This window comes from Lasiodiplodia theobromae, assembly GCF_012971845.1.
Source record: "Lasiodiplodia theobromae strain AM2As chromosome Unknown scaffold_38, whole genome shotgun sequence".
NCBI classification, from domain to species: domain Eukaryota; kingdom Fungi; phylum Ascomycota; class Dothideomycetes; order Botryosphaeriales; family Botryosphaeriaceae; genus Lasiodiplodia; species Lasiodiplodia theobromae.
The window spans coordinates 48328-68250 of NW_023336517.1; the positions used below are offsets into that span (position 1 = coordinate 48328).

General features: G+C 52.4%; 7 protein-coding genes across 7 annotated transcripts; 4 read left to right on the top strand and 3 right to left on the bottom strand.

Moving 5' to 3' along the window:
* Positions 1–1178: 1178 nt before the first annotated feature.
* Positions 1179–2690, top strand: LTHEOB_10348 (F-box domain protein; the record flags this gene model as incomplete). Its single annotated transcript, XM_035506983.1, has 1 exon — positions 1179–2690. One exon carries the CDS (start codon positions 1179–1181, stop codon positions 2688–2690), a length of 1512 nt encoding a protein of 503 aa, XP_035367885.1.
* A 284-nt stretch (positions 2691–2974) lies between these two features.
* LTHEOB_10349 (Caib baif family enzyme) lies at positions 2975–5240 on the bottom strand (the record flags this gene model as incomplete). The annotated part of the gene is made up of 5 exons (XM_035506984.1): positions 2975–3426; positions 3553–3718; positions 3774–3985; positions 4122–4816; positions 4870–5240. 5 exons carry the CDS (start codon positions 5238–5240, stop codon positions 2975–2977), a joined length of 1896 nt encoding a protein of 631 aa, XP_035367886.1.
* A 515-nt stretch (positions 5241–5755) lies between these two features.
* LTHEOB_10350 (MFS transporter) lies at positions 5756–7305 on the top strand (the record flags this gene model as incomplete). Its single annotated transcript, XM_035506986.1, has 3 exons — positions 5756–5917; positions 5966–6127; positions 6178–7305. The coding sequence occupies 3 exons, from the start codon at positions 5756–5758 to the stop codon at positions 7303–7305; spliced, it is 1452 nt and encodes a 483-aa protein (XP_035367887.1).
* Positions 7306–7856: 551 nt separating this feature from the next.
* On the bottom strand, positions 7857–9565 carry LTHEOB_10351 (Short-chain dehydrogenase/reductase SDR; the record flags this gene model as incomplete). Its single annotated transcript, XM_035506987.1, has 4 exons — positions 7857–8028; positions 8094–8266; positions 8347–9160; positions 9213–9565. The coding sequence occupies 4 exons, from the start codon at positions 9563–9565 to the stop codon at positions 7857–7859; spliced, it is 1512 nt and encodes a 503-aa protein (XP_035367888.1).
* Positions 9566–10199: 634 nt separating this feature from the next.
* Positions 10200–11693, top strand: LTHEOB_10352 (uncharacterized protein; the record flags this gene model as incomplete). The annotated part of the gene is made up of 6 exons (XM_035506988.1): positions 10200–10236; positions 10290–10437; positions 10500–10800; positions 10857–10982; positions 11072–11221; positions 11283–11693. The coding sequence occupies 6 exons, from the start codon at positions 10200–10202 to the stop codon at positions 11691–11693; spliced, it is 1173 nt and encodes a 390-aa protein (XP_035367889.1).
* A 1741-nt stretch (positions 11694–13434) lies between these two features.
* Positions 13435–14253, bottom strand: LTHEOB_10353 (Alpha beta hydrolase fold protein; the record flags this gene model as incomplete). The annotated part of the gene is made up of 1 exon (XM_035506989.1): positions 13435–14253. The coding sequence occupies one exon, from the start codon at positions 14251–14253 to the stop codon at positions 13435–13437; it is 819 nt and encodes a 272-aa protein (XP_035367890.1).
* A 1190-nt stretch (positions 14254–15443) lies between these two features.
* Positions 15444–16591, top strand: LTHEOB_10354 (uncharacterized protein; the record flags this gene model as incomplete). Its single annotated transcript, XM_035506990.1, has 2 exons — positions 15444–15678; positions 15732–16591. 2 exons carry the CDS (start codon positions 15444–15446, stop codon positions 16589–16591), a joined length of 1095 nt encoding a protein of 364 aa, XP_035367891.1.
* Between the last annotated feature and the right edge of the window lie 3332 nt (positions 16592–19923).

Below are 19923 nucleotides of genomic sequence, written 5' to 3' on the forward strand. Positions count from 1 at the left end.
CATGCATGGCACGGACCTACTGTAAGCCGTGATGTTGACTCGAGAAAAGGGAATTCTCTATCGCTCCGGTAAGCCTTTGCCACCTTGCGCCACGAGTGAGTGAGTTGCGTGGACCCCTTCATCAAAATAAATAACCTCAGGACGCCCATGTTTCTTCATAGGGTTCAGCAAGCCGCAGCCGACGTGCCACAGTTGCCAAATATTCCACACGGCATTTCTGCCATTGGAATCTTGTCTCAAGGTACGCATATTCCAGACAGCCTTGGCAACCCCTTTTCGTCGCTGACGGTGAATGTGGTTTAGTGATTGCGCTCAGTTTCCCCGAGGAACACAGCTGCAATTACCGTGAAGCCTTACGAGCGTTATGGTGAGTCCGTTTATGAAAGAAGCTGCTGTCCATTCTGACGTATCTACGCAGGCTTCAACTGGCGACTATTGCTGGGCATTCTTCTGTCCACCTGCGGCGGTCGTTCTACAGCGAGACTTCGGCACCGATGCTCTTATCAACATAGGCCTCTGCTGCCTCGGGTGGATCCCGGGAATCGTTCGTAAGTTCTACCACTGTGAGAAGAAGGTAACGCTACTCACATCAACTACAGACGCTTACTACATCGTTTCTCACACGGGCGACATGGACGAAATAGTATAAATTTCATTTGTAAATTTAATGAATGTTTCTTAGCACAAAAATAATGTAATACGCGCCACTACCTGGAAATAATTGCCTCAACGCCGTGCTGCAGGCCCTCGGGAGCGTCAGAAATCCAGGGGCGTCTTCTACAGACCTGTGCTTTGTGCAGTAGAGACGTGAGAAAGTACAGTTATAGAAGTGGCCGCAGTGATCGCAATTCTGGTAGAATAGACTCGGGTTTCTAAGAGGGAAACCTTGAATCTAAGAATCGCACTTGTCCTTTAATCGAACCGGATGAGATGCGAGAATTGTCAGGCACCAAAGCTCATCGTTTCCTTGGCAATCAAGATGTGGGTGGGGCGCGTGCCATGAGAGAATGCCAAGATTTGCCATGAATTCTAGACCAGCATCGACTTCAGCAGCAATTCCCTGCAGCGAGGAGTTCCCAGTGGCGACTCCTACTAGCAACGCGCAGCAGCAACAGCAACGACTCAGCAACGACGGTCCAGCAACACGTAGCAGCAACGACCAACAATAGCGACAGGCCATGACTTTTTCCCACGGGCGAAACAGCGTAAAGTCTTCTTTCCAGCCGCAGGAACTCGCCGAAAGCAATCCCGACACGCATACAACCCGGCAATATCTCGGTGCTGAGCTTCCTACTGAGCTTACATGCGCAATTGCAACCTTCTTGGGCACCAACGATGTCTTGTCCCTCCGCCTTGCATGCCGGAATCTCAACACTCAACTGCACGACACGTTCATCAACCTCTGTCCTGTCACAGCTGCAACTACAGTCACCAACCTTACCAGGCCATGCCTGGGTGCTTTCCTCGCTGCATGTCAGCATCCAGGCTACGCACACAAGGTTGAAAAGCTTGGGATCATCTCTGAGTGGCCTACTCCTCTTGGCGCTGACATCGCCGCGAACTCCAGCTCCGAGGCACAACGACGCCTCACAGCAACGGACGATGACGTCGCGCTGCTCAGAGCAGTGTTGGTGCTGCTGCAGAACATGAACACAGTGGCGATCGTGCCGGCCGAGCTGAGCCCAGTTGCGCCGTTACGGATCCTGCCAGGCAGCCTGCAGGCGTCGGATCGATCAGGCACAAATCCAGTGTATGGAGATGACTGCCCACAGCGCACTGTCAACACCGTGATGCGAGCGCTTGCGGCTGTGGAAGGGAGAATGTCGCTGGACCGCTTCGAGATGCGCATGAGGCCGGGCGCGGGATTGGTTCCTGGAGCAGAGATTTTCAGTGCCTCCTCAAGCGGTGGAAGACGCGGCAGCGACAATGCAGGGGGACCAGTGGGGACCGTTAAAATGGAGGAAGTGGGTCATGAGGAAGAGAAGAAAGATCCGATGCAGAACGAAAATGATTTCTGGCGCGGCCTTGCCGCCTCGTTTGCGAACCTCAATACTCTTTCTCTGGTGCTGAAGTCGGGTGATCCCGCAATAATGCCGCCACTGCGCCGTTTCTTCGCGCTGTTTCCCCATCTCCGTTCGCTTCGCCTGGATCTCCAGGCTCAGTATGGCTGGAGTGATGGTTGGAAATACGACATCAACCCGGCCTTTTCCACCACACGATTCACATCCCTTGAGCGCCTAGAGCTGTACTGCTTCAACATTCCATCCGCCTGGGAGTTACTGCACTTCATCGAGCCTTGTGCAAACACCCTTCAACTACTATCCTTCTGTGGCGCCACTTTGCACCGTGGTGAAGATTGGCAGAGCGCTGACTGGGTTGTATTTTTCCAGGGCTTTCTGGATTTGCTGATTCGAGAGAAGATGCCTTTGAAAGAAATGTTCCTTCGAGATTTGTACCAGGATACCCACTATGACGGTGGGCCTGAGCCGGCTTTGGTACGTTTTGTTGAACAAGAAGAGAAGTGGGGTTGGAATCGAAAAGAGCGTTTCGAGGATGCCGCCTGGCTGGAAGAACATCATCCAGGCAATGATGAGGACGCGGATGAGGACGTTGTGTATCTGAGGGGAAACGACACCATACTAGAAGCGCTGCCTGATTTGATCGAGGCAATCGTGTTGGATCCTGAATGACTATAAATAAAAGACTATTTGGCTTGTGTTCGTCGCACACGTACTCAACATCACCGCCCCAAAAGGAAATCCACCCTCCCATTGGTATAGACCTATCTGATTCCACGTTACACCAGTCATCACTACATCAGTACTCTTTACATACACGTGCGACTAGTCAATCTACTCGATTTATCGGCTGTACGGCGAGGGAGAAAAGGAGTAATCATCGAAGCTGTCAGCTCTGGCAATCGAGTTCATCATATATATAAAAGGAAACTTTGCAAGAGGACTAAAAACACACCCTACACCACCTCCAACTTCCCCAGCCCCTCTAAAATCGTTGTCGAAAGCTCTAAATTCACTAGCCCCAAATGCTGCTGCGATCCGTGCGCATCATCCTCCATAAAGCTCCCTGCGGCCACCTTCTTCCCAGCTCTCACGCGCGGTATGGTCACCTTGAACGCTCGGGCTGGGTCGAAAAATCCGCACCAGATGATGTCGTTCTGCGGAACCTTTAGTGCATCCGCCGCCGTCTTCGGGCTCAGTAAGCCTAATTGCCGGACCAGATTGTACACTGACTCGGAGTCGAACATGATGTCAAAGGTGATCTCGTACGGGCCGGCATTCTTGGACCGTAGGACACTCGCAAGATGGCCCAGCTTTGTGGGGGAAACATGGTTGTTGGGGTGTGATGGTCTGGGACTTGGGGAGGCGATGGGCTTATTCTGCTGGCTGGTTATCCCATTCTTCAAGGCTTGAGGGGGAGGAAATGGCCTGTCCAGGGGTGAAGACTGCCGGGCTCTTCCTTTACCAAAAGTTGACACAGTATGTGAAAATATGGAGGTTGCAGCTCTGGTGCTGCAGGATTCACCACAGCTACCATCTTGGGCCTCCTCGCTTGGCTGAAGTCGTTCTTCCCCATCTCTCAGATCCATGAGATGGTAAATTGAAAACTTCGGGCATGGTCCCAATGGGATCTCCGTCTTCCCGCCGATGCCAAACGCAAAGTTCCCTGAGGTTGCTTTCTGTCCCGGGTACGCCGCATGCTTCCACAGATCAGCCGTTTCGTTCTCAGGGCGTGGAGTAGGAATACAAACTCACAGTAGTGGCGATGCGGGCAGTGCATGCCAAACTTGTCGCGAGTTGCTGCGAAGAGGCTAGAGCTTCTCCGATCAGGAATATTTCCGAGCTTGGCGGAACCTGTTTTCCATATACATGGAAGTCGAGCTCCCAGCCAGAATGATCGCGGTGCTGTGCAGCCACGTAGGCCTTGACTCGCTCGAGTAAAGTGTCCAGCTGGTCGATGAGGATTGCTGTCTCAGATTAGCATCACTTCTCATCAAGCAATATAGTAGAGAAGGTTGTGTTAAAGCCGCAACATGGAATAGAAAAGTAAAAGAATGAAGTGTAGTTGGAGAGTACAAGTCGAAAGCGGAAGGTTCGTCTTACGGTCCCTGACGCTGCCCATAAACATGGACCGATATCCAATTGTCGTTGCTCCTTCCAGCTTTATTTGATACGGCATCCCATCGCTCTTTGAAGAATGAAATGAGCTTCCGCGCACTCTGACAGTCCTGCCATCGCCCAGCTGCTCATACGTGGCGCTGGTGACATCCAAGTAGCCGCCGGGACCGTGCAGCAGATCCGGTCGGCTCTTCTCATATAGCGTATGCGCCGCAACGGACACCGGTGTGCATCGCGCCTCCAAACTTAGAGGGGTGATATCAAACGTGCCGTCTTGGTACACGCTCGCAACGGCGCCGTGTGATTTCGGTTCTGCGCAGATGCCGCCGCACTCCATGATCTTCCCCATGTGTGAGAAGCCTCCCAAGAGCGCCTCGACTGGAGTTGAGTTCACGCTGTCTTTGAGCCCGATGGAAAGGAAGGATGCGTAGGCGATGTAGGGCGCAGGGTCGTACGCGCGGCCCCCGACGATGACATCGAAGTCAGGGTGCGCGGTCATGGCGTCAATGAAAGGCTCGGGTCCCATCTGGCCGACAATGGTGCGGGCTGAATCAATGTCTTCTTCTGTCAAGGGAGGCACGCATGGTCCACAGCCGGTTATGGCACCGGCTCGGAGGCGATCGCGGACTAAGGTCTTTTCGATGCCTGAGAAGATGGCAACGGTTTTGAAGCGGCAGTGCCTGAAGTATAATTAGCCAAGGTATTTTGTAAAGAATCAGGCCAGAGAGCAAACTCGTTCTTCTCCTGCTCTGCAATTTCCTCAATGACTTGTAGAATTTCATTCACATGATTATCGCTTCCATCGCCGCCAGCTGAGGAGAAAATCAAGGGAACATGGAAGGTGTCAACCATGCCCAGAAGCTTTGTAAGGTCTCTGGTGTACGCCTCCCGCGGGCACGACATGGATCCTAAGGCCAGTTTCGAAGGACCGCTGTCCGTGGATCCCGAGTCGAGGATGATGGCGGTCGGGATGTTTGTTGCTACAAGCTTCGCCAGCATGTCTGCGGTCTGCAACTCGTCAAATCCGAAGCCCAGCATACCAACCGGCGTGACGATGTGGCAGAGGGGTGATGGGCCATTGTGGTGCGAATTCCCGTCGGACATGATTGAAGATTGAAGCCGCTGAAGCTTCAACATAGACTCGAAGATAGTCTAGTCTTTTATGCTGCACAATGTTCTGCATACCCCGCGGCTGTACAGCTCTCATGTGCAATCAGTTCTCAACGCTGCAGTCCGCGTAAGGTTATGTGGTGGAATGTTACGTCGGACACGGACTCAGACACGGACTTCCGACACGGACTCCGTGCTTGCGTCGCAAGTCGGTTCCTTGATTGGCAACCCGCACCTTGGCGCCAAGTTTTGCTGATGCTCAGCCTCCGAGCACACTACTGCCTCCGCCGTTGTCTTTGGCTCAAGTTGAGACCTGCTTACCTGTAGCTAAAATATTTACGCGTCCTAAATGCCGCGGTGCAATGAAATCATCGAGGCTGTGTGCGAAGTGATTGTTGAGGATATGGCTATTATAAGGAGAAGCGCTCTTGCACGTCTAATTCTTCAGCGTACCAATTGTTCATTTCGCAATTTTTTGTTGAGATTTACTTTAGCTTCAGCCCACCAAAATGAATAACACCAAGGCGATACCCCTTTCTAGCGACCCGGCCGTGGAGGAAGGTGACAGCCAATTGGACAGAGAGACGCGGAAGCTGGAGGTGCGGGTCAGGAGGAAAACTGACTTTGCAATCCTTCCGCTGCTGTGCTCTGTCTTTTTCCTAGCTCAAATGGTATGAAAGCCTTCCAGCCACAATGGCAATTGTTAACAGACGATAAAGGGACGCTCCGACTTGGCCAATGCGAAGGTTGCTGGCATGGATGAAGATCTCGGGCTTACAGCGCAAATGTACTCGAACGTCTCGAGCATTTTCCTGGTTGGATACATCCTGTTCCAACTCCCTGGGACGCTGTTGCTAAGAAAGATCGGGCCGCCACGTCAGGTAATATTTTCCGGTTGCTAGTTTGGATTTCACAGCTGATTTAGCCACAGTTCGCCGGCGCTATGATCATCTGGGGAATCATTACCGCCTGCACCGTTGAAGCAAAGAGCTACGCCGCCCTCATGGTTATTCGGGCGCTGATTGGCTGCGCCGAAGGCTTCATCCAAGGCGCCGTCTTGTACCTCTCCTTCTGGTACCCTTACAACGAGCTCGCCACGCGTGGTGCCATCCTCGCCTCGACCACCGCCCTCGCCGGCTCCTGCAACGGTCTCCTGGCCTACGCAATCACGCTCACCCTCGATGGCGCCAACGGCTGGTCGGCCTGGCAGTGGATCTTCCTGGTCGAAGGCGTCGTCCCCATAGCCTGGGCGTTCGTCGTGCTCACACTCCTCCCCAGCACCCCCGAGCGCATCCGATTCTTCTTCACCGCCGCTGAGAAAGATGTCGTCCTCGCACGCAGCCGGGCCATGCACAACACCGGCGACAGCCGCATCCGGCCGAAGCTCATCCTCAGGGTCCTCGTAGACCCCAAGTTCTGGCTCATCACCCTCATTGACGCCGGCGCACACTTCTGCGTCAGCGCCCTGTCTAACTTTACGCCTGCCATACTACAAGGCCTGGGCTACGCCGGAGTGCAGGCGCAGCTTATGGCTATCGTCGTTTACGCCGCCGCCTTCGTCGGCATCCTGTCGTCATGCATCATCTCCGACAGGCTCCGAAAACGCGGCGTCGTCATCTGTGTCAATGCCGCCCTGGCGGCTGTCGGGTATGCCCTGCTACTTGGCCTGACAGGCAACACGGGAAGGCTGGTCGCGACGTGCCTGGTTGCATGCTGCGCGTATCCCATCGTCGTGCTGAGCATGGTGTGGATGGCGAGCAATCAGGTTGGGTATACGTTTCGCGCCAGTGCCGCGGCGCTGGTCAATGTTGTAGCGCAGACGGTGGCCATTGGGGGGAACCAGGCGTTCAACGATCCGCCATATTATCGGAAGGGGTTGAGCCTCTCGTTAGGCGGGGTTTGTTTGGCAGGGGTTGCGGCGGCTGTGTTAATGGTTCATTTGAGAGCGTCAAATGCGAGGAAGGTGAAGGACCAGTATGGGGAAAAGGGAGAGAGCTTGAGGAGGTATACTGTGGATGAGGTGGGGAATAGGCACCCGGACTTTTTCTTTTCTTACTGACTGATTTAATATTCGAGTGTTCTTCTCTTAATATATTTACTTCCAGGTGACAACTGTTTGCGCCTGTCAATGCAGGTATGCCAGTTCAGCAGCGGCGTTGGAACGTCTTCTAATCGAATCTTTCTTTGCTGAGTGCCCGATATGCCCCTGCATGAAGAGCTTCAGTGTGCGCTCTGGGAACTAAAGAAGCTCTTAAAAAGCTCTGCCCTGACCAGTGCGCCACCATCCCTTTCTCACCTTGACCATCACTTGCGGATGTGCGTGTCATGCTGAGCCATGAAAGCATTTCGAGCCGCTAAGCGTTCTAGCCGGTGCATCCTACGTGGCGTCTTCGAAGGCCCGAACATCGTACCTGCAAAGTAGCTCTCCACCTATGAGAAATCACAGCTGTGCACTATTTCTATCATATCGCATCCGTAGGATGAAGCGGTTACGGTTACATTATACTAAAAACGTTGCAGAGTCAATCTTAGTATAGTTTTCCAGGTCCCTACCAGCGATAATAGCGTACATCAACCATTCTAATACCCAGCTTACAGCCAGTCTCCAACTTAGGCCTTTACATCCTGGACAACCGGCTTCAAGTTAATATAAAGTGGCGTCTTGTCCCAAACCAAATATGCCTTCTGGTCCATCCAGTTCTTGCCCGTTTTTTCGGAAAGCTGCATGTCAAAGTTTAAGACAATGTTGGCAAGAATGGCGCGCATCTCGTGCCACGCAAGACTACATCCCGAGCAGAAGTATGTCAGTCAAGTCATTCGAAGAGGCGTCACATCCAGCTGACTTACTTCTTTCCAACACAGTTCCTTGGTCCAAAGCTGAAAGGCTCCATGACGTTTTTCTTGTCGTCGGCAAAACACGGATCGGCATCTGGGAGCCATCTCTCCGGGTGGAAGTTGTAGGCGTCGTAAAAGTTGGACGCGCTGTGGTAGGCGGCGAAGTGGGACACGTACACGGTTGTCTAAAAAAGAGTCAGCTTTGATCACACACCGATGTGCCAAGACGAGTGTAAATGTAGGCAGCGTCACTGGTTCATCTTACCCTCTCAGCCACCGGCTTTCCGCAAATGACGGTTCCTCCCCGTGGAGCAACCCGCGGCAAACCCAGCGGCGCCGGCGGAAACATGCGCAGGCTTTCTTGCAAGCAGGCGTTCAGGTACGGCAGCCGCGCCAGAGTCTGCATGCTAAGATCGTCAGCAGAGCCGAAGGCCTGGCGCACTTCGTCATTCAGCTGGTCCAGCTTGTCACGATTGTTGCAGAGCAGCCAGCACGCGCCGCTGAGCACCGTGGCCGTCGTTTCGGTGCCGGCTCCCATCAAAGCGGCGGCGTTGGCGTGCATCTCGTCGCGGGAAAGGCCGCCCTTGGCCGCATCGTTCGCAGTGTTGCGCAGCACAAACGTCCAGATGTCCGGCCGCGTCGTCTCACGGGCCAGTCGCTTGTCGACGTGCTCCTGCGCGAAGCGGCTATGCTTGTAGCGGCTTTTCTGCATGCCGCTGAGAACCGTCTTCATCAGCACCGGCATGAGCAGCGGGAAGGCGCTCTGGAGAGTTCCGATGATGCCGGCGGCCTTGATGGTTTGTATGATAGACGCAACCCAGGGGACATAATCGGCCCGCTCGAGCAGACCCAGCGACTCGCCAAACGCCAGGTCCGCCATGATATCGAACGTGGTGTAATTGAACATGCGGACCATGTCGATGGAATTGTCGCCGACCGGTACCGATGCTGCATCCCGCAGTTTCTCGACGAGCAGTCCGACATAGTGGCGGATCATCGGCTCCTGCTCGATGAGCGCCTTTTCCGAGAAGGCGTGGGCGATACTGCGGCGCACGCGGGAGTGGTCGGCGTCATTTGCCCTGCATTTTCCGTCAGCCAGTGTGGTAAACCTCTGCGAAGTGTATCACTAACGTGATGATTCCTGTCTTGCCAATTACGGGTTGAGGGTAGAATCGCAGGTCCTTGGGCAAGTTACCGCGTCCAGCGGGTGTCTTGTGGCCGTAAATGTCCTTCCAGGCCTCGGCATCGGTGTAGGAGAGATGGTCTGGCGCAACGCGAACCACATGGCCGTACTGCCGGTGAAGCTCGGTGATCCAGGCAACCTGGGTCCCGCGCGCCTTGTGCCAGAACCACGGCCATTTGAATGCGGCTGTGCGCGCAGGCCCGGGGAACTTGCGCAGCGGGTGGAGGAAAAGGTTGTAGAAAGCCTGCCCGGCAAAGAGCAGGCACGGGACGAGTAAAAGCGCAGCATAAGGTAGAGGCATGGTAGCACAGATGAAGATTGGAAAATTGTTGGCCTACAAAAAGTAGGAAAACAAGAAACGTGGTGGAGTAAGATAAAAGGAAGGATGTTGATGTCTTGATGAAGCCGACTTACTTAGCCATCGACACCGGGGCATATATAGTCTATGATGCATCTTGACAGCTTCATCGGTTCGGGCGCGTGAGGCTGTGTATCCGACACTCGGTTTGTATGATATCCGTGGTGTACAGCTGGAAAGCTTAGGAAAAGAGGTCGGGAAGCACTTCGTACGAGAGGGAGCGGTTCACAGCTTAATAGTAACCCGATACCCGATTGTGCACGCCAATCAGACGCTGTCGTATCCATACCCGCGTTTTATGCGACTGTGCACGGCTGTATCCGAAATGCGCGTATAGCACGAACGCGGATTGGATACCCCGTATCCCCGGAAACTAGGCCACCAGCGCACAGACGCAATCGAGGCTGTGACAAGGGAGGCTGTGTGGGACACGACAACTAGTTTGATTTAACCTTTACAGTAAGGTTGATTGATTATCCGGGCTGCTTCTCTCCCGAGCTCCCGTGGCCCATCGACTTTAATTCAAGCCATAGCCGTCATTTCTGCAGCCACAACATCGCTTCATCAGCAAGACAATATGGGAAAGTGCGGACCTTCTAAATTGGACTTGCCTTGTAAGTTTTTCTGTCGTCGTCTTGTGCTGCCGGTCATCTGACAAGCCGCACAGTGGTGGAAGAGGACTCTATCGGTGGCTTCACGTTCCATCAATTCAGCATCGCTCTGGCCGCTGCTTTCACCATTGCCGCTGGCCTATTGTCCTTTTACCTCATATTTCGGCACATCACCAATTACAACAGGCCACTGGAACAGAAGCAGTAGGTTCACCTTTCCACCAGAGACTCCGACAGTCAACAGAGCTCATCATATCCGATCGCAGAAATGTCCGCATCATCTTCATGGTCCCAGTCTACGGCTTGACCTCCTGCCTTGCCATTAAATACTACGAACATCACGTCTACCTGGAGGCGGTACACCAGCTGTATGAGGCACTCGTGCTTGCATCCTTCTTCGTCCTTTTGTGCCGTTACATGGCCCCAACAACACAGGAGTTGGAGGAACGTTTCAAGGAGATTGAGCCACGCAGCTGGATTCTACCAATCAAATGGTTGAACATGTGCACCGGTGGCAAGGGAAGAGGCCCTTTCCGGACTCCCAGGAGTGGCGTTACCTATATTCATGTAAGACACGACTGTCCTTCCGATGGCACATGAATATTGCTAAGATGAAATTCTAGGTCATCACGATCGGCGTATTCCAGTATTCAGTAGTGAAGCTCTGCACTACACTCATCACGTTTATAACCGAGGCCACCGACACATACTGCGCCGAATCAAAGAGCACCAGCCACGCGGCCATCTGGGTGAGTAAACTCTGTCACGACCGGAATAAAAAAGAGGCTTGCGCACTTTGTGGCCCACTCACCTGCTGACACGCCGTGATCCGTACCAGGTCAAAGCCATACAAATAATTTCTTTGATTATCGCCATGGTCTTCCTGATGCAATTCTACCTCCAATTCAAGGAGTCGCTCCGACACCACAATCCATTCTTGAAGTTCCTGGCAATCAAATTCGTCGTCTTCCTAAGCTACGTGCAGACAGTAAGCGGAACCTCACCTAGAATGGACATCATCTCACTGACACTCCATCTCTTCTTCCCAGTTCATACTCAACCAGCTCACTACGGGTGACTCCCCTACAATGAAACCCTCGAGCAAAATTTCCTATCAATCTCTGGATATCGGCATACCGAACATGGTCCTGTGCATCGAGATGGCCATCGCGGCCATCATACATCTCTGGGCATACCCATGGCGTGGGTACAGAGATGCCGGCATTGAGAACCCGATGCAGGTGTTGTCAGAATCCGCGACTGAGCTGACGGATCGTGAGGGTGGCTCGGCAGACGAGATCGATAGCTCACCAAAGAGCTTCGTGGCCAAGCCTACTTCGTTGGGATCAGCTTTGAGGATCTTCGCTGACGCAATGAATTTCTGGGATATCATGAAGGAAGTCGCTTACAGCGTCCACTGGCTATTCGTGCAGAAGAAGCGCCAGCCACACCCCTTTTAGCAATGACTTGACAGGACCGACAACACGAACGTAAAGCGCTATCCACTTTGATTTTCATTCTCCTACCTGTATGTAGTACATCTTCTGCAGAATGCGGTTTCTATACACATGAGCGTGCTAGATTTCATTTACACTCAAGAACCCTATGGGCTACTGCTACCAGGTCCTATTCTGGTTCAATGCTTCCATCGAGGACATCAGTATTGGCTTTCTACACATTGCAGCTACTCGCTGAATAAATTTCATACAGTCGACAATGTTGGCCGAGAATACAGACAGCCTTTCTGGAGGTTGAAACCAAGTGCTTAGCAGTGGACAGGGTCGATAAATTACACCGGCACGAGCTCTCCATCATAGCGTGGAGGTCTTGGTATTGGATGCCGTGTTTAGCGACGTCGATGGACGAACGCAGGATCTGGTGAAATATGTTTTCAGGTCAGATCTGCTTCCACGGAAACGCGGGACAACTATTATCAGCTGACGAATACATCGCTGCCATCTTATTCAATTGCATGGTCATTGTATAACCGCAACCCTACCTATATTGTAGGATACGACTCAGACATCATCAATGAAATAAACAACATGGACGTGAGGGGCAAACACAATAACTCGGAAAGCTTACTTCTAGTCTATCTGTCAAGGCCCAACCTGCGGCTGAGCATTACCTTGGGTGTGTACCGGCTTTGGCCCTCTCCCTTCGAATCTCTGCCGCTGATGCTCTATCTTGCTCTTGCCATTAGCATCGGTTTCTGCTCAAATTTCCCGACCAGCTGGTTCAAGCTGTAGTCTATAAAAATGGCCTCAAGTCAAATAGTAAAGATGGTAGAATGGGGAGTAAGGTTATTTTTAGCGAAGAAGTCTGAGAGCATTATTAAGACGATTCGAGTCCTCCACCCTCCGGGGGCTACGACCAGCGACATATCCTGGGCATCAGGAGGCCGTGGTTTCGTGTGCATCCATGCCGACGCAGTCGCCAATCAACTAACGTATGGCAGAAAATTATTTTCCGTGGGATTCCTTTTTCTCACGTCAGCTTGTCGCCTGCGAATGTTGCATGCGCATTTGTCAAGTGATAAGGCTGGTAATGTGATGTTACACATCTCGGAAAGATGTTGTAACCTCACGGTGGGGTATGCACCAGATCAACGTATCGCTATCGAGCATGCTCCACCTACGTCCTGTTTGTAGGAATGGCGCGTAAGCTTTGCGGGGCATATTTGCCGATGGATGTAGCCATCGACCATTGAGATGGCGGGATTGGCCAACAGGTTAACGCCTCCATTGTTCCTACCAACCAATCATTTCATCGTCAACGCAATCCCCATTGCTGCGGAGTGCTGGCTCATGAGCCATGAATAACAGCATGCAGTATTCTCAACAATCGATATTAGAACTTGAGGTTGTAAAATGGCAAGCTGGGCGAGAGCAAACTCGGCGTGGCGTGCATACCACACCAGATTTTCACTAAATTGTGTTTATACGGATCTCAAACGGCAAGAAAAGGTTACGAGGTTGCTGGCCTTCGTCCGTATTTAATGTACTGAGCCAACTGATAGTCCAGCGGAGCTTGTAGACTGTGGTCACTCAGCCGCAGTTTTCAAACCAGTGTATTTCTGGCCCTCGCGGGATCACGCCTGTTCGTAGACGGCGAGGTTCACATTGGCTGGCCTGCTCAGATGTAATTGAGACTTCTTCAGACCCGTGATCAAGAATGCGTCCGAAACCAAAGCGTCACCTCTCAGTTGTTGATCTTTGGAAGGAGATCCTGTGCCTGAAACCACCCTTTCACCACAGCATTGAAAACGTCGGCATCCTGTTGGTGATGCCAGTGCCCGGACGGAAGAAGTTCAACTTTATCTGTCGCTGGATTCAAACCAATCTCATGCTCCAAATCTGCCTTCATTTGCTCCATGCAGGTGACAAGGCGCGGGCAAGCCCGCCGCCTATTGTACATAACAGAATTTTCCTTGCGGCCGATGCTGTTCTCCTGCGCATAGAGCTGCGTCATCACGGCGGAGACAACGTGCGGCGGATTTCCCAGGGTACGGTGTCGGTGCCAGGCTTTCAGCCACGCCGGACTGGAGTCAGTGTAGAAGGCCTGGTCGAAGAAGGTGGCTGCATTTTGTGGCGAGTTTGGCTGACACATAAAGGCGACGAAGGGCTCCAGCTCCTCCCAGAAGAGATGGTAGACGGGATCGACAAGGACGAGCGCCTTCACCTTCTCTGGGTGACGCACCGCCAGCGCTGATGCCACGACGGTTCCGAGGCTGTGGCCCATGACGATGGCCTTCTCGACGCCAAGGTGGGAGAGAAGCGCGGCGGCGTCATCGGCGAGAATCTCGGGGCCATAATTATCGCCGGGCAAAACGCCGGAGCGGCCGTGGCCACGGTGGTCGATTGCAATGGTTTGGAATCCGAGAGACTGGAGAAACGGTTGTTGCCAGCTCCAATCAAGATGGTCACAGGTCCAGCCGTGGAGGAGGAGGATGGGAGCTCCAGTGCCCTCGACGACGTAAAAGAGGTCGACGCCGTCGTTCTTGAAGTATGCGCCGGACATTTTGGTGGGTTGCGAGGGGAATAGAGGAGAAAGGAGAGTGAAAGAGGTCGCCTTGGGGGTCAGCGAAATATATCGCGGGGTTGAGAGTGGGCTGATTATTGGGGTATGTGCGCCGTGGCTGTGGAGCAGGCGAGTCAGCAATAGCCTAAGTAAGGATTTGAGGCTGATTCAGATGCAGTGCGGCGAGATTCGGTCGCTTAAGGAGCCTGTAAGCCTCGTGGATTTGTGCCTCACCTTTCGCTGCGCCCGTTCCGTTCCGCCGCGCCTCGGTCCAAAAACTTTGTTGTGCCTTCAAATCAGCTCGAGATTGGATGGAAATTTTGGTGGGACGCTAATGCGCGAGATGTGACTCCGAATGTATGCACCATGGGAATCTCGTCGTGGGAAAACATTGCCTTGCAAGCTTTTTAGAAAGAAACCCGGCCCAGCTGAGTCTCAGCTGCTGGGACAGAAGATTGTGACTCATTGGCTCACACCACATGCATTCTGGGAACGCTGTCGTACACCCGGTCCAGCACCGACACCCCCTACGTGCAATATGCTCCAGAGATCAACGTCTGATGTTATCGTCGGTGCCATCGAATCTCTCGACAAGGATTCACCATGGTCAAAAAGTGGGGTTCTCCGCATCCCCAAAACCTTCAACTGACGACCCACCCAACCACAAAAAGATAGGCACATTGGAATTCTTTACCAGGCACTGCAACGATGCGCTTGAACTTATAATATCTTGCTATTCCTTCCTATGCCACAGGACCTTGGAATGCATGGTTCCGGCTCGTTCCATCTCTTTCCGTGTTCCCTGCCGAGCTGCAACGGCGTGTCCGCGTCCGTGCCGACTCCGAACCACCCATTCATGACCCCGGGCAACGATCGATAGGGGCTAAATATCAAGCTTTCACGTACACAGTTTAGAAGATCTACAGGAAATTGTGCGGTATAGGGGACGATCGCGGCTCTTTTACTCGAATTCGGATTGGTAGGCGCCCTCGGTAACGCCAAAGGATTTTCCCTAGCTCGGTCGGGAGCATTGCTAACCGGAAAAAGATGTGCTGTAACGACCCTGCCTAAAACAGGATGGAAAGCTCCGCTCATCTCCACACCCGTTCATTATATATTCGCGGGTGCCTGCTCTGCCCCATGTTTCGCAGTGTTCGCCGAAACCACCAGCCCTCGGGCCTGTTGCAGCAATGGTTGCCTTCTCCTCGCTATACGCGTGGTCGCACTTCGCCGTCGCCATCGCTGCCACCTCTTTCAAGCCCGAAATCACGCAAGCTGGGAAACATGGCCAAGATCTACTCGGAAAGCATGCGGTGGCTCAACCAAGGATAACGCCAGGCCCATCCATCAACCAGGCTGCACTGCAGAAACGGGATTCTTCGACCGCTAGCTTTGACACCTGTGGCTTCATCAACACGGACGCTGGTAAGGCCCCACGGGAGCCAGGCCAGAAGCAAGGGACTAACAGGTGATGTCAGACTCGGCGTTGTACTGCGGCGGCGCCTACAGCTGCGTCTTCTTCAGCTCCACGGCCGGAACGCCGGGCATGGCCGGCTGCTGCGCCGAGTCATACGCGACCTGCAACTGGTACTCGACTTGCTACGACAGCACACAGCTGTCGACGGCCTGCACGGACAGCGCCTGCCGCAGCGATGCCATGGCGCTGCGTTGCACCGAGACTGCATCGCCGCGGTGCGCGCGTTGGACCTGGCCGGCCTTGGGCGTTGCTGACTTTGCATGCACCTACGCCGATGACGATGGCGATGCCACGCCGACGGCGGGCCCGAACAACTGGACGACTATCGCCGTGACGGCCGTGGATACCTTCTTTAGTGAGCCGACGTCGTGGAGCGTCAATGTCACATGGGCACCGGCAAGCGCCCTCTCAGCGCCGCGTGCAGATGTGAATTCTACTACCGAGTCATCATCCAGCTCAACATCTGGCACCGAGGCGAGTTCGACGTCGGATAGCGCGACTACCTCGACAAGTACTGCAGGAACTGGAGGTAGTGGCGTCTCGACGGGCGCCATTATCGGCGGCGTCGTTGGGGGAGTGGTGGGCTTCGTTGGGCTGCTGGCGGCGGCGATCATGTTCTGCTGTCTCATGAGGCGAAGAAAGCAGCAACAGCAAGGCGGGCAGCAAGAGCCCTCGAGTGCTCACGAGATGCATGAGCCGATAAATCCTCAGTATTTACCCCCTGCGGAGGTAAGCGGCCATAGCAGTACCGTTTATTACACCCACAGCAGTAGTACACCTGTGGAGCTAGAGCACTCAGGTAGAGTATTTCAGCCGGTAGAGCTGGACGCGAGACCGAAGGCAGCAGAGATGGGAATCTAAATAAATTTACTGATCGTCATCCTCTCGCATGGAATTACGTATTTAAGTAGCAATGTGATTGATAGCAATAGTACGAATGATTGGGCCGCGACTCAGAGGGTGTGCATTAAAGGCGGGGTTGGCATGATGACTGATGACGAAGAATCTATGATGAGTAGCCATTGGCGGCAAAATATTAGTAGGGCCTCACCGGCTATTACACATCAGCCAGTGATTCGACCACAACCAAGCAGGCTTACGCTATCAGCGGGGGCGGAGTGTGGCGATAATAAACATTATGTACGTGATTCATCCTCAACGTCTAATTAGACGGTCATAGAAACTTTACCTTGCTACGCATATAAAAGGCGACTCAGCATAGTAGAGTTGATTAGAATTTACCAATTTTCAGAGAATCTCCAGCTATACTTGCCTCGGTATCAATCTTTGCTATTTTTATCTGCCCCATCTATATCCTTTCATATAACTGTGTGGACCTAAAAGTAGCCTTCTTGCCTTTCCTCTACGTTTGACTCATTGTCGCTCCTGTCGTCGTCTCGAATCTTTCGTATAAATTTTCAACATCCCCTTCACGTTATCATCCTCTTATACACCCACGTCGCTGTTACTCGGGCTTATTCGCTTCGAAAGGATGCCTCACTATGTCCAGTTCTCGGTCGAAATTACCAAGCTTCTTCCTCTTCGTACTATTGCGGAAACCACTATGATTGCGACAAGCAGGTTGATGAACTTTGCTAGAGACCTTAGCAGAGCGGGGTCCGACATAGTTGTCGAAGAAGATCTAGCCAACTTGTTTGGTTACACCAAGGTTCAAAAGAGCATGGAAGATGATTTCAGGAAAGAAGTCGCCCTCAGTTTGTCTGTACCCATCACAGATGGGTCTGAAGTGGAGCTGCGATTGGGTACTGGTCCCACGATGTTGCGAGCGTTTAAAAAGGATGAACACAAGTACTTTGCGACCTTCATTCTTGTGTCCTTGCTATCGTTTTACACAGGCCGAGAGAGCTTGGCCCAAGCTCATTCAGTTACAATCAGAAAACAAATGGAAGCCAGGCGCGAGAAAGAGTTTCTGGATCCTGGTTACGAGGGAATTATGCGTACAGTTCGCTCCTGCAATACTCAGGCTAGGGCATTCGATTGGGGGAGATATGTGCAGAGAGTTGAGCAAACCTTTGAGCATTCTATACCCAATTATCGCCGCTCGCAGGACTATTGTCGACTCACCCCTACCATCCTTCTCGGTGCAGTCGAATTCTTCCATATCACTCAGGACCTTCCTGATCGGAAAGTATCCTTCTCCAATCAAATGGGGTGCATCATCCTCATCATCTGGGCTCATTTCATTATGGGTCTCTCCGTCAAGATCACCGGCGAGAAGATTCAATCAATCGTCTTTGGTGCTCCTGATGACGTCCAGGTCTATATCAACTGGACGCAGGAGCCAGCCAGTGCGTTGAATGACGCAGATGAGTTTTGGTGGAGCACAGGAAGCTTGAAAGAAGATACGATAGTTCGGCTCCATGACGGAGATCCAGCAACGTCCATTCTGCTGGAGTGCAAACCAGAGAAAGACGAAAAGCTTCAAATCGAGGTGAAAGAGCGGCATCCACTTGCAGGCTACGGAACGACGTACCTACGGCGCATTTTGAATGTCAGCATGATCACGGACGAAACCAATCCTCTGTACTCGGAATGTGTCAAAATGGCAGTCGCTTTAGCTATCCACGCGTCACGGCGCATGTGCCGAGTTATCAGCTTCTCGGAGACAGCCTCTGATGAGAAAGATGTCAAAGGTCTGGCTCATCATTATCGTCCAATTTCTCTGCCGCTATAGAGAATAATAGACTCCGCAGCGATGCTGTTTGATAGGATGAGTGTAGACGAAAGAGGCATCACGTCCTACGGCAGAAATTTGGAAGAAATGGCTTTTAATGATGAGGGTGCTCTTCCTCCCGGCATTGCATCTCGCATTAAGAAAGCGAAGGGGGACGATTCTACTCACCTCCAAAGACAGATCAAGTATCTGGCAAAGCTCGTTCTACTATTGCTCACGTTGTGAATGTCAAAACCTGTGGAGAAATGCCCCTCATTCTGCATGAAGACCACGGGGGATTCTGGCAAACCATCAACCCAATTTGTGAAAACCTGAACAATCACGGAGGGGTGGCCGCAGCAAGCGCCTTCCACTCCATCATGGAGCTATTGTCCTCTGCACCTGAAATGGACACAGACTCTGAAGCTTCAGAGACGATTTCAGGAAGGAAGAAGTTCTATTTGTGCAGCGACTTCGGCTGGAGTGTCTTGTTGAACACGGCATCGATAGGAAGAAATGCGGACCCAGCAGATGTGGTTCCAGAACTTTTGTCGATCTTTCAAGGTACTCCTTTCAGCGAGAAGACGCAAGAATGGAAGCAGAATATCCGGGATGGGGTTGGCTTCCTTACGAGCAACAATTTTAGTAAGGCTGAGCCCCACCGGGGAGCTACATACATACCACGCTCGATAGCGACCATCGGAAAGATCAAACAGTATTGGACTTCTCGCCCTGGACACTTTGAGCTCTCTCATTACATCAGTATCGAGCCTTCTCAGGAATGGAAGCAATACCCCAAAGTGGGCGATTTCGAAGAAATTTTGGGGTACCGGGAGATGCAAGACATGTTGTGGCGAACCTTTACAACGGAGCGGTGCGACCATGTTCTCCAAATCGAGCCTAAGAGGGAAAGATTAGGACCCGATGTTGTTGCCTTGATGGGATGCTGCGAACCTGCTCCTTATGACGAAGACGAAGGGGTAGCGGAGAGGATTCTTCTCTATTTGACCAAAGGAGAACCCCTACTCCGCTGGTATGCAGTCAAAGAGGCCGTATCTTCTCAAGCAGCCTATGGAGAATACGGTAGAAGCGTCATGCTAAGGGGTCGAAGGACCTGCGATGCCTGTGCGCTCGAGCAGGTCGCCACATGCACGGGACGGTGGGCGCTCATTCTGTAAAAGTGAAGTATGGGACACGGCTGTTTCAAGGAGTAGTGAGCTTTATTTGTCGCATTCAATTGACTTTTAAAAGATAATCTTGAATCAGTACCGAATTCAACGATTTTCGGCCATTTACAATCTTTATATAATCTCATCAGCGGCAGACAAATTTAGTTCATAAGGCATGTAGAACTGTGTTGGACTCAGGGAGATGAAAAGCATTCCTTGATAGTTGTATTAGTCGCCACAGTTGTGTTGATTTGCACTAAGATATCAAGTCAGATGTGTTTGACAGCCGGTCCAGTGTAATGTGTGCATTACAAACAACGGATAAATATTCGCCACTGTGAGAAATATTC